General features: G+C 43.0%; 1 protein-coding gene across 1 annotated transcript in view; it reads left to right on the top strand.

The window, feature by feature from the left end:
* The window catches only part of CFTR (CF transmembrane conductance regulator), a 228,376-nt gene that overhangs the window by 205,055 nt on the left and 9,572 nt on the right, over window positions 1-13,749 (top strand). Inside the window, exon 24 of the mRNA XM_082255316.1 lies at window positions 5,833-5,922. Within this exon, the coding sequence (XP_082111442.1) occupies window positions 5,833-5,922 (90 nt within the window). The remainder of the gene's footprint in view (window positions 1-5,832; window positions 5,923-13,749) is intronic.

Here is a 13,749-nt window from a genome sequence, read left to right as displayed (position 1 = left end):
TGTTCTAAATCTTCTGCCATTCTGTATTTGGCAGCTTCCTCTGGCTTGCATTGAGAACACCATCCATGCAGGGCATTCTCATTGCAGGGGCTAGTTTAAAGCAACCAGCATGCCATAAATCATAGTTACATAGTTACTCGGGTTGAAAAAAAGACACAAGTCCATCTGGATCAACCAATAAAAAAAACAAAAAACAGTAAAGAAAACCCAACCATACAATCCCATATACACAATCCTATACCCGCAGTTGATCCAGAGGAAGGCGAAAAAAAGCATGATCCAATTTGCTACAGCAGGGGAAAAAAAATCTTTCCTGATCCCCCGAGAGGCAATTGGATATTCCCTGGATCAATTTTACCTATAAATATTAGTACCCATTTACTGTATATTATGTACACCTAGGAAAGAATCCAGGCCTTTTTTAAAGCAGTCTAGTGAGCTAGCCAGAACCACCTCTGGAGGGAGTCTATTCCACATTTTCACAGCTCTTATGGTGAAGAAACCTTTCTGTATTCGGAGACTAAATCTGTTTTCCTCTAGACATAAAGAGTGCCCCCTTGTCCCCTGTGTTGACCAAGTTCACTACAGTATATGGACCCCTTATATATTTATACATGTTTATCATATCCCCCCGTAATCTCCTCTTCTCAAGAGAGAATAAATTCAGTTCCTCTAAACTTTCCTCATAGCTGAGCTCCTCCATGCCTCTAATCAGTTTGGTTGCCCTTCTCAGCACTTTCTCCAGTTCCCCGATATCCTTTTTAACAACTGGTGCCCAAAACTGAACTGCACATTCCAGGTGAGGCCTTACTAATGATTTGTGCTGGGGCAAAATGATATCTCTCTCTCTGGAGTCCATGCCTCTGTTAATACAAGAAAGGACTTTGCTCACTTAGGAAACTGCAGCTTGGCATTGCATGCTATTATTAAGCTTATGATCTACCTGAACACCCAGATCCTTCTCCGCTATGGATTTCCCCAGTTCTACTCCCCCTAGTATGTATAAAACATGCATATGCATAGCCCCCAAGTGCATAACTTTACATTTATCAACATTAAACCTCATTTGCCACATAGTTGCCCAATGAAACAGTGCATTGAGGTCAGCTTGTATATTGGAGACATCCTATAAGGAAGTTATTCCACTGCAAAGCTTGGTATCATCTGCAAAAACTGAAATTGTACTTTTAATCCCAGACCCTATATCATTTTTAGAGATATTAAAAAGTAAGGGTCCCAACACTGAACCTTGGGGGACACCACTGATTACCTTAGACCATTCAGAGTAAGAATCATTAACTACTACTATCTGAATTCTATCTTTTAGCCAATTTTCTATCCATTTACAAACTGATCTTTCCAAGTCTGTAGACTTTACCTTACACATTAGCCGTGTGTGGGGAACTGTGTCAAACACTTTTAGAAAATCCAAGTATACTACATCCACAGCCACCCCTCTGTCCAAGGTTTTACTTACCTCCTCATAAAAAGAAATCAGGTTTGTTTGACAGCTTCTGTCTTTCATGAATCCATGCTGTCTGTTGCTTAAAATATTTTTTCTAGCAAGAACTCATCTATGTGGTCTTTTATTAAACTCTCCAGTATCTTCCTGACTATAGAAGTTAAACTAACAGGTCTATAGTTACTTGGAAAATACTTTGATCCCTTTTTAAATATAGGCACCACATTGGCTCTATGCCAATCCACTGGTACTATTCCAGTCCTTAACAAGTCCCTAAAAATTGGAAACAAAGGCCTTTAAACTACAGCGCACAATTCTTTTAGGATGCGTGGGTGGATGCCATCTAGTCCAGGTGCTTTATTCACCCTTATTCTCTCTAAATATTTCTGGACCATATCAATTTTGAGCCATTGTGGATCATTTAGGACTGTGTCAATACCATTCTCATTATGGTCATGAGCTCCCCTATGCTCCTTTGTATACACAGAGCTAAAGAAAGTATTTAATACATTTTCCTTCTCTTTGTCCCCAGTCACCCACTCCACATTATTTTGTAAAGGGCCTACATGCTCAGACCTAATATTTTTACTATTAATATACTTTAAGAATTTTTGGGGGTTTGTCCTTCTATCTTTTGCAATCTGTCATTTTGAATTATTGCGTCCTTGATTTCCTTTTTAGATATTCTGTTATATTCTTTATAACAATTAAACAATGACAGTGTTCCTTCATATTTTTTTAAAAAGCTCTTTTATTATTATTTATAGCTTTTTTAACTTTGGCCGTGAGCCACATAGGTTTTATTTTTAGCCTTTTAAACTTATTGCCCATGGGAATATACTTTGCAGTGAGTTTGCATACAGCAAATTGGATATTTGCATACAAATCGCTAATGGCTGTTGTTTGAGGACCACTGTCTTATGCCTCGTACAGACTACTAGTATTTTTTTGTTCAACCAAAAAAATAACTGACAGCTCAATTGGATGTTAGTACAACGATCCCCCCTACTGAGCTATTGTGTTCTAGCAGGGAGATGCCCCCCCCCCCCCCCTCACCAGAACATTCTGGTCAGCACTCTCAGCCAATGGCTTGCTGGACCGGCTGCAATACACACGGGCCGAATGTCAGACTGTTTCTGTTGAAGCAGCCTATGCCGTCCAACATTCGGCCCATGTGTACTAGGCTTTGGGCTGTCTAATAATGACTTTTTAGGGGCAGTTAGGAGGCCGTTTCATAGCCCTCAATGGTTACTGTGGATTTAAATGCAAATAAAAATGGGTTTTGCACATGAATGCAATTATCCCATAATTTGCATTTGAATGATCAGATAGCTGGACTTCCATGTAAGCTATAGTGGCTCTTTCATATGCAAATCCCATCTTCGGCTCATTCTAAGGCAAAGCCAAGCTGGGCTGGGTGTCTGTACTGAGGAGGGGGTTTGTACTGGGGGTCTTCACTGATAGTATACTGGTAGGTCTGTAATAAAGGGTTGGGCTGGATGAGTGTGGGGGGGGGGGGGGGTGGGGTCTGTTCTGGAGGGATATGTACTGAGGTGGTGGGCTTGAAGTGGGGACTATGTTAAAGGGGGTTTAGGACTGTGGGAAAAATCTGTATTGGGTGGGGAATTTGGAACTTTGTGGGAGATCTGTACTGTGGCAAATGTGTTTGGGGAGGGGATTTGTACTGGGAGAAGGGAGTCATTTTTGGTTGTACTGTGTACACTGTTTACATAACCCTTGGATTATGTACTTCTGACCCCTACTGCATTACATACTACTGGCCCCTGCACACTGTGTGTACTGCAGTCCTGACCCCTGCACATGACAGGTTGGACAGAAACAAAAAAAACTCTTGGCAGGTAAAACAGCTCTATTATATTAATATTATTTCACCTATTTAGCTGTTTTCTTGGAGTTTAGCTTTATACACAATCTTTGTTGATCCTAGATGGACCAGGCTGTGGGTAAATGCTCTTAACCTTGTGTACAAGACTGGTTTGCTTGGTGTATATTATTTTAGGTTGTGTTGCACAAAACAGAATAGCCCTTTCATTAGATTACTTTAAACATCATTAAGAGCAAACACCATTATACAAACGCACCTGTTCTACTCTCTTAATCTGCAACCACTATTCTGGAACATATTCAGAAGTTGTAGATAATGCAAGATGTTTTTTGGATACTCAAATCAGATACTTAGCGATATATAAAATGTTTTCTAATGCCCCATACACACGTGCAGATTATCTGCAGACTTTTGTCTGCAGACTTACCTTTTCTATGTAGTGCAAGGGCCTGCCGGATTGCATACAAATTGAAAGTGTTTAGGTTTGACCTCATATTATATGGTTTTGGTAAGTCTGCAGACAAAAGTCTGCAGATAATCTGCACGTGTGTATGGGGCATTAGTCATATTGTCTCTCATTCTGAAGTACATGAACCAGTACTTTGCTGATACTTCACCTGATGCCCTGCCCAGCTACACAAACTCCTCTTTCCTTTGCTACCAAACAAAAACCAATGTTTTCGGAGGTACTGCATCCAATCAAATGCTGTCGCTGTTTGGGTATTAAAGCAGCCATGTGTCAGCAGCTGCTTGAAAAAAATAGCTGGAAATGCAGATCTTCCGTCCATGCTGTTTAGCCTGTGGGCTTGCATTGCTAGGCCTTAAGCTTGGAAAGCAGATCATCTGTATGCTCTCATATGCAGATAAGTTATATATGTATATATTACATATGAACTGTATTGTTGTTTCATACCATATATTACTAATATTAGCTTTATAAAATGTCCTTAGTTAACTGCATGTCTTTCTGCATGTATCACGCTGTGAAATGACTCTCACATCAGATTAAATACATTCTCAGCAGTGTTTCGTGACTTATTTGTTTTAGAACCAGTTTCATTTGTTTCAACAAAGTATGAAATCTCTGTTTTCACCTTCCCCTTGATCAGAGAGTATGCAATTATGAATAATCAATGTGAACGTGATGTACAATTTTATTTGTGGGGGAGCTGACAATGACTTTATGCCTCTAAAACATTCCTGTAAATCCCAATGTGTGAATGGACACATAGGCCAACATAGAGGGGTTATTGAAGGCCTGTAAAACTGGCGTTTTGGACGTCCTGTGGGCAAAAGGCCTTTGAAGTAGAATTCCAATTAAAGCCTAACTCTATTCACCTTTAGGCAATCCCTGAAAACCCTTCTCTTTAGAGAAGCTAGTCCCTCTTCCACCTAACAAATAAAATGTTGTTTTCCTTTTTTTTCTCCCTCAGGTCATTCCCCCACACTTAATATCTTTTGTATCACTTGACTCTCCCCTTAAGATTGTAAGCTATAATGATCAGAGCCCTCTGATTCCTCTTGTATTGAATTGTATTGTAATTGTACTGTCTGCCCTCCCTTTGTAAAACACTACAAAAATGAATGGCACTATATAAATCCTGTATAATAATAATAATAATAATAATAATAATAACTCGTCAAAAAAATGCTCCCATCCCCCTCTCCCCTTGTAAGATCTTTACTTACTAACCTGTGTAAAGAAGATGTGAAAACGTACCTATTTTCAGTGCGCTCCAGCCCGGTCATGGGATCCCCCATGTTAGCCAGACAGCTATGGGGGATTTAAGAGAGCGCCAGAAATGATGACGTCATCCATAGGTTCTCATGGTGCAGCCATTGTCGGGGCTCCCTCTCCACTGTAGCCGCTGATGGCTAATACAGGGGGAGCCAGATCATATGACCAGATCATAGCGGGCTGAAAGTAGGTAAGTATATACATCTTCTTTTTTTTTACACAGGTTAGTTAGTATGGGTGTGAGGCAAGGTGCATTTTTAAGATTAGTTAGGTTTTCGTACAAGTTCTACTTTAAAAGAAGCTATAGATAGGATAGATAGGATAACTCTAATAAAAAAACTGGAGAGTGAATTAATGTACATCAGACTATAGTCTCCATAAATATGTTTATTCTAGTAACAAGTAGCTTTGTTTCAGGCACTAATTTAGCTAAATCTGAGATCATGTGAAGTTGCTCTTCTGTAAGTGGATGAAAGCTGGATATGTCTACCATGATAAATATTCATATGAAAGACTCCTATTTAAGAAAAGAGTTATGCAAGACACATCATTAATTTATAAATGGATGCCATTTATATCTGGGCACTTAACAATTACTTTCTTTCAAGCTAAGGAGGAAACAGGTCCGGTTTATTGTATGAAATGTTGGCTCAAACTTACACAAGCTGTATAAGGAAGTAAAGTGTTTTGTTCTACCCACTCTCTTCTATACCTGTTCATATGTTTGATTGCATTTTGTAAAAAAGCATTGCTGGAAATTCATTGTGTTTGTTTGTCCCCTCACAGAAAGTGTTCATATTCTCCGGGACAATCAGAAAAAATCTGGACCCTTATGGAAAATACAGCGATGAAGAAATATGGAAAGTCACTGATGAGGTAAGCCTGAAACTTGCAGGAGAGCTGAGTGTGACAAATCTCCATTTGTGGATTGCAAAATTACCAGTGGGGACAAGGAGCTGTATTGTAAGCATCCAAATAAAGAAACAGACAAAACACAAAACACGTTTGCTAAATGTGTCCTCTTAAACAGATGAGTTAGGGCCAGATTGTAAGTCTGCACTGAAAAACTATTCTATAATAGCTTTTGCACTTCTTTTTTTTTTTCTGTTCAAACGGTATTCATTAAAGGCAAAAGAAATGCGGTACAGAAACAGGCGGTTGAAAGATTAGGTACATGCCTTGATAGTACAAGTCGCATAGAAATACATAACGGCAGCATATAACAAACAAGTAACAGGTAACAATGTGATACGTAAAGGGGGCTCGTCCAGGTGCCCCGTCTGGGAAGCATAGAGGGTAAGCACTAGGTGTAGATGTGGCCTAGGTCAAAATGTATAGATGGACCCATAATCTGACCTGAAGAAGGGGTCCCAGCCATAACAAAGATACATATCTAGAGTATTTTTGCCGAAGGCCTGGTGGGGAGGGGGGGGGGGGGTTGGAGGGTCTTGGAGGAAATCGGGGTGAGTAGGAGAGGGTCAAGGGGGGGAGGTTACAGCAGGTGCCCGGAGAGAGTCTCGAACCCCTCATGGGGGCCCAGGTGGGAATATAGGGCCGGTAATGAGGACGCTAAATCAAGTGAGTACAAGGCTATCGTCAAGGCCTGGCGGCAGGAGCTTTTGCACTTCTTAACACCAACCCTCACACTGTCCCCTGTAACCCTAACCTTCACACTAGCTGCCCCAGTAACCCCAACCCTTACTAACCCACCCTCCCACACTAACACTGACCAGCCGTGTAAGCCTCACACTCACCTTCCATGTAACTGTAACACCACCCCTCACACTAGCTGCCCCTGTAACCCCAACCCTTACTAACCCACACTCTTACGCTAACACTGACCAGCCGTGTAACCCTCACGCTGTCCCCTGTAACCCTAACAATAACCCTCACACTAACTGCCCCTGTACCCCATCCCTTACTAACTCACCCTCTTACACTAACACTGACCAGTCGTGTAATCCTTACACTCACCTTCCATGTAACCATAACACTACCCCTCACACTAAGCTGCCCTCTAACCCTGACACTCACCCTTCCTGTAATTCTTACACCAAGGCCTATTTCACAAGAGCAATCCTGTCGCTGGTGACAGTTTGCCAGCAACAGGATTGTTAACTGACCACTTACCTGTAATAGAGTCACTCTCTGACTAACCAGACCAGGGAGATGAGGTTCAGTAGCATTTTGGCCCAACAAGGAAGTGATTGCATTAGGGTCGGTAAAAGCTTTATCTTCTGCTGATGGTGTTATTTTCATTATCAGGCTTCCATGTAACCCTCGCAATCATCTTCCCCGTAACTCCCACAATAAACTTTCATATAACCCTAAACCTCACAAACACCAGCCCCCCCCCCCCCCCCATGACCCTAACCCTAACCCTAAGGTCCTGTTCAAACCTGAGCGTTTTTCAGCTTGTAAAACGCTCATCACTGAGGTCTCAAAACACCCAACAAGCAAAATCCCATTCATTTTAATGGCTCCTGTTCACATATGAGAACTTTGTGGCCTGAAGCAAAACGCCTGAAGCTCAAAAAAATACACGAGCTTGTTTTTAGGCAGATTACCATCGTTTTTGTAGATGTGGATGCCTGCCTCTAAACACCTGCAAAAAACACCTAAAGAAACGCCTGAAAAACAACCAAAAAAAACGCCTGAAAATGATACGCTCAGGTGTGAGTGGAGCCTAACACTAACCCTCCCGAATACTTACCTTACCTGCTCTGGGATCCTATACTGCACCAAAAGATACCAGTACCAAGGTGTCGAAATTAGAATCTGATAATTCAGGAAAATCACAGGTAAACTCTGACCCACCCAGCTTCAGTAATTAGGGTATAGTGTGCCCCCTTCAATGCAGAGTGACCACAGCATGCCCCTTTCAATGCAGAGAGACCAGCGTGCCCCCCTTTCAATGCAGAGACCAGCGTGTCCCCCTTTTAATGCAGAGACCAGCATGCCCCCTTTTAATGCAGAGACCAGCATGCCCCCTTTCAAAGCAGAGACCAGCGTGTCCCCTTTCAATGCAGAGACCAGCGTGCCCCCTTTCAATGCAGAGATCATCGTGCCCCCTTTCAATGCAGAGATCATTGTGCCCTCTTTCAATGCAGAGATCATCGTGCCCCCATTCAATGCAGAGACCAGCGTGCCCCCTTCAATGCAGTGACCAGTGTGCCCCCTTCAATGCAGTGACCAGTGTGCCCCCTTCAATGCAGAAACCAGCGTGCCCCCTTTCAATGCAGTGACAAGCGTGCCCCCTTTCAATGCAGTGACCAGCGTGCCCCCTTCTAAGCAGTGACCAGCGTGCCCCCTTCAATGCAGTGACCAGCGTGCCCCCTTTCAATGCAGTGACCAGCGTGCCCCCTTTCAATGCAGTGACCAGCATGCCCCCTTCAATGCAGTGACCAGCATGCCCCCTTCAATGCAGTGACCAGCGTGCCCCCTTCAATGCAGAGATCAGCATGCCCCCTTTCAATGCAGAGACCAGCATGCCCCCTTCAATGCAGTGACCAGCGTGCCCCCTTCAATGCAGAGATCAGCGTGCCCCCTTTCACTGCAGTGACCAGTGTGCCCCCTTTCAATGCAGAGTGACCAGCGTGCCCCCCCCCCCCCCAGACCAGTGCACTTATCTCAGGCAGCGGCGGCTTCTCCTCAGTCCCCGCGTCCCCTCGAGTCCTCCCGCCTCCTCCTCGGCCAATGGAATGGGGTTTGCCTTTCGGCCAATCAGGAAGCGGGTCTCGGACCCGCTTCCTGATTGGCCAAGAGGAGGATCCGTGTGACAATAGCAAATTTTCATTCTCTATTGTTACACAATGGGTGGGCTTGGGGCGCACTGCTCTGTGCCCCGAGTCCACCCTTTTCTGAAGCCTATTAGAGCCTCTGGCTCTAATCAGGTGATTAAAAAAAAATCCCATTGGACTCCATGCATCCGGCGCCCCGCATGTAGATTAGGGGACTGGATGCGTAGATGCTCCTCAGCTCTCTCTAGAGGTCATAATGTAGTATTTTACTATGTCCATAATAAAACAGCATTTGTCAAAAGGCTTAAAGTGTTTGTAAAGACAGAAGTTTTTTTTACCTTACTGCATTCTATGCAGTAAGGTAAAAAACCTTCTGCATGCAGCTCCCCCTGCAGCCCCCCTTAAAGACATGCCTAATCCAGATCTCAATCTATCGATGCGCACAAGAGTCAAAGGTCTCTAGATCCTGCCTCCCCCCATTGGCTCTGATACAGCAACGGATGAAATTGACTACCGCTGCTGTCAATCATCGGGAGGCGGGGCTGAGCCCCAAAGACGCACAGAGCAGGGCTTGGGAGCGAGCATGCATGAATGCCCCCATAGCAAGTGGCTTGATATGGGGACACTCGGCAGCGGGAGGAGCCAGGAGTGCTGGTGTGGGGGGGGGGGACCTGAGAGGAGGAGGATCATGGCTGCTCTTTGCAAAACCATTGCACAGAACAGGTAAGTATAGCTTGTTTATTATCTTTAAAAAATAAAATGATCCTTTACAATCACTTTAAAGATAATTTGTTTTGGCTATTTGCATGGAACAAATATACATACAGATTTGCTGGATAAATAGCTATGCAATAATAAATAGACCTATGAAATACCCCATACACAAATATGTTTCAACTTAAAGCAATTTCCTATGTGCACAAGAAAGAGTTTTAGTGCAAGAATATTCAAATCCTACTTTAGAAAGAAATATTTGAGCAAAAGAGTAGTTGATGCTTGGAAAAGACTCCCAGCAGAGGTAGTGAGTCAGTCAACAGTAAGTGAATAATTCTTGGAACAAATATAGATCTACTGTATATTTAAATGTTTTTAGAAATAGAAAAAACAAAAAAAAAGTCGGAAAAGGGCAGACTCGATGGACCACTTGGTCTTTTTCTGTTGTCAATCTTCTATGTTTCTGTGTGCAAAGGAGTTTAACTACGTGCATATTCCTTATTTGCTGAAAACAGGGTAGAGTGAAATTATTTTCCATACGGTGCTGCCACCTTGTGCCTAGACAGGGTTGTATTCTGGTCGGATAAACATTTTGGTAGAAAGGAGATTCCTATAAGTGTAACAGTTGATCAGTGACATGAGAGCAAGGCTGGAAAGCTAGATGACCTACGTGGATGCTTGGAGGACCAGTGGCTAAGAGGGACATGGCCACAGACCTGTACCAGTGCTTCTGAAGTCCTGGGTGCCTGCAATGGGTCCCAGGGCCTAAGAGCAAGATTAGTACAGCTAGTACTCCCGTACTGGGCCTGGGTCCTATCAGGTCAGCAGGAGGGCCCAAGACTCAGCCCGGTCCTGGCAGGGGTTTGTTACCTGTTTACAAAGAAAGTGGGCTCCAGGAGGCTTCAGGTAGTGGGCGATTCTATGTTGTATCTGTCCAATGGGAACCTGCAGTGGCCAATAGAGATACCTGATGTGTGCTTACAGCCAACAAGAGTTTAATAGGCATGGCTGGAAGGAGCAGGTAGTCGGAGAGTGGGCAGAGGAATCGAGGGGAGGTGAATACTGTTGTGCTGGAACTAGATGAAAGGGCAGTGGATGGAGGGGTGTCAAGGGAGCAGCAGGCTGCACAAGTGTGCTGGCTATAATGACAGGTCCTCAGTGCTGGGCTGGCAATGTTGTAGATGGATTGCAGTTTTATGATGCCTATAATTCAGATATGTGTGTGCCTCTGCACTCTGTATTACATAATGCTGATCCCTGAACTCCTGACCTTTGCACTGGAGGTTAAATACTGTTGACGCTCTGCACTCTGCATTATTCCTGACCTATGCACTGGATGCTGCATACTATTGACCCTCTGCACACTGCAATACTACTGACCTTTGCACTGGGAGTTGTATTCTATTGACCATCTGCACTCTGCAATACTCCTGACCTTTGCACTGGACATTGCATACTATTACCCTCTGCACTCTGCATTACTCCTGACCTTTGCACTGGGAGTTGTATTCTATTAACCATCTGAACTCTGCAATACTCCTGACCTTTGAACTGGACGTTGCATACTATTGACCCTCTGCACTCCCCATTACTCCTGACCTTTGCACTGGGACTTGCGTTCTATTGATCCTCTGCACTCTGCATTACTAGTCCTGACCTTTAAACAGGCAAAAAAAAAAAAAATGGGCAAAAAATTTGGGGGAGCATACCCATGTATTTCCAAAGCTGCTGCAGCTATGAACCAAAAGACATGTATATTAAAAAAGAATAGCGCGCAAATGCAAAAGAAATTACTACCAAATCTGAAGAGAGTCCATAAATAAAAATGGGGGTTTGGTCCCACCATATGGCCATATCGTGCTCAAGCCCACTACTGCGTCAAAGTACCCCATTATCAGTGGGTCCTACACTATCCATGAAAAAGAGATGAATCCAGCCCTTCTAACCCTTGGAGACAACACTCCTTGCTGGGAAAAATGTGCAAATGCACTACAAGGGACTCCTCCTATATCCATTTGATGGTGGACACTGATTGAGTACAGGTGTATGTGGGGGGTGGGGAGGGCTGCTCAACCCCGATAGTCTGGTCAGACCGAATACATAATAAACAGGCAAAAAATTTGGGGGAGCATACCCATGTATTTCCAAAGCTGCTGCAGCTATGAACCAAAAGACATGTATATTAAAAAAGAATAGCGCGCAAATGCAAAAGAAATTACTACCAAATCTGAAGAGAGTCCATAAATAAAAATGGGGGTTTGGTCCCACCATATGGCCATATCGTGCTCAAGCCCACTACTGCGTCAAAGTACCCCATTATCAGTGGGTCCTACACTATCCATGAAAAAGAGATGAATCCAGCCCTTCTAACCCTTGGAGACAACACTCCTTGCTGGGAAAAATGTGCAAATGCACTACAAGGGACTCCTCCTATATCCATTTGATGGTGGACACTGATTGAGTACAGGTGTATGTGGGGGGTGGGGAGGGCTGCTCAACCCCGATAGTCTGGTCAGACCGAATACATAATAAACAGGCAAAAAATTTGGGGGAGCATACCCATGTATTTCCAAAGCTGCTGCAGCTATGAACCAAAAGACATGTATATTAAAAAAGAATAGCGCGCAAATGCAAAAGAAATTACTACCAAATCTGAAGAGAGTCCATAAATAAAAATGGGGGGGGACTCTCTTCAGATTTGGTAGTAATTTCTTTTGCATTTGCGCGCTATTCTTTTTTAATAGTCCTGACCTTTGCATTGGGACTTGTATTCTATTGACCCTCTGAACTCTGCATTACTCCTGACCTTTGCACTGGACATTGCAAAGTATTGACCATCTGTACTCTGCATTACTCCTGACCTTTGCACTGGGAGTTGTATTCTATTGACCCTCTGCACTCTGAATTACTCTTGATCTATGAACTGTGTATTACTTATTACTGATATCTGAACTCTGCAATACTTATTACTGGCCCCTAATGAGATGTGGCTGGTTGTGGCTCACTATGACCATCTATTGACCATTCTATTGACCATCTGCACTCTGCAATACTCCTGACCCTTGCACTGGACATTGCATACTATTACCCTCTGCACTCTGCATTACTCCTGACCTTTGCACTGGGAGTTGTATTCTATTAACCATCTGAACTCTGCAATACTCCTGATCTTTGCACTGGACGTTGCATACTATTGACCCTCTGCACTCCAAATTACTCCTGACCTTTGCATTGGGACTTGTATTCTATTGACCCTCTGAACTCTGCATTGCTCCCGACCTTTGCACTGGATGTTGCAAAGTATTGACCCTCTGTACTCTGCATACTCATGACCTTTGCACTGGGGGTTGTATTCTATTGACCCTCTGCACTTTGAATTACTCATGACCTATGAACTGTGTGTTACTTATTACGGACATCTTATTACTGGCCCCTAATGAGATGTGGCTGGTTGTGGCTGACTATGGGGGTGGGTTAATTTTCCCTGAATATGAGGGGGTTAGTAATGTCTGAATATTAAAGAACATCATTTTAGAGTTGATTTGCAGTGTCTCAGTATAAAGTGACTAAATAAAAGGGGAGCTTGTATGTGAGTGAAACTGGTATGAGACTGTAGTAATTTGTCAGTGATATACAAAAGATGGAAAAGCATACAATCTATAATAGATAAAGGAAGTTGTGCAAGAGATATAAGAGTTAATTATCTATTGGAATGTAAGTGATACAGAAGGACAAAAGAAATCTGATTGGTAAAACCTCTGACTTTCTTTCCTCTAGCGTTTGCACATAAAGCTCTATACACAGTGGAGTTGATTTACTAAAGGTGAACAGGTTGTTAATTTTGCAAGGAAATTACACTTTGCAAGGGAGTTTGCCCCAGAGCACAGTGAATAAAGTGAAGCTCCTCCGACTTCTGCCATCCAATCATTTGCCAGCAAAACGCTGTTTTTTCTATTTTCATTGCACGTGATTATGTCTTCTTTGCAAATATGTAAAAAGAGGTGTCTGAAGATAAAACCACATACACCCGCCCGGCGCTGATGGTCTTCAGTGTATAAATACTAAGAGTGGTTTTAAGATTAAAATTAATCTTAAATATATAAATAATTAAAACTTATTTCAGTTAAAACTGTGTATAGCATCTGCGTGTACACTAGCAGCCACTGTAAAAGGATAATCTGTAAAAAATGTAAAAAATGCAAATCGCAGTGTTATAGTCACAATAAAAGCATAAATCACATTCAGCGGT

The sequence above is a fragment of the Pelophylax lessonae genome (assembly GCF_965119305.1).
Source record: "Pelophylax lessonae genome assembly, chromosome: 4".
Lineage (NCBI taxonomy): Eukaryota > Metazoa > Chordata > Amphibia > Anura > Ranidae > Pelophylax > Pelophylax lessonae.
This window is presented reverse-complemented; position numbering and strand designations above follow the sequence as displayed.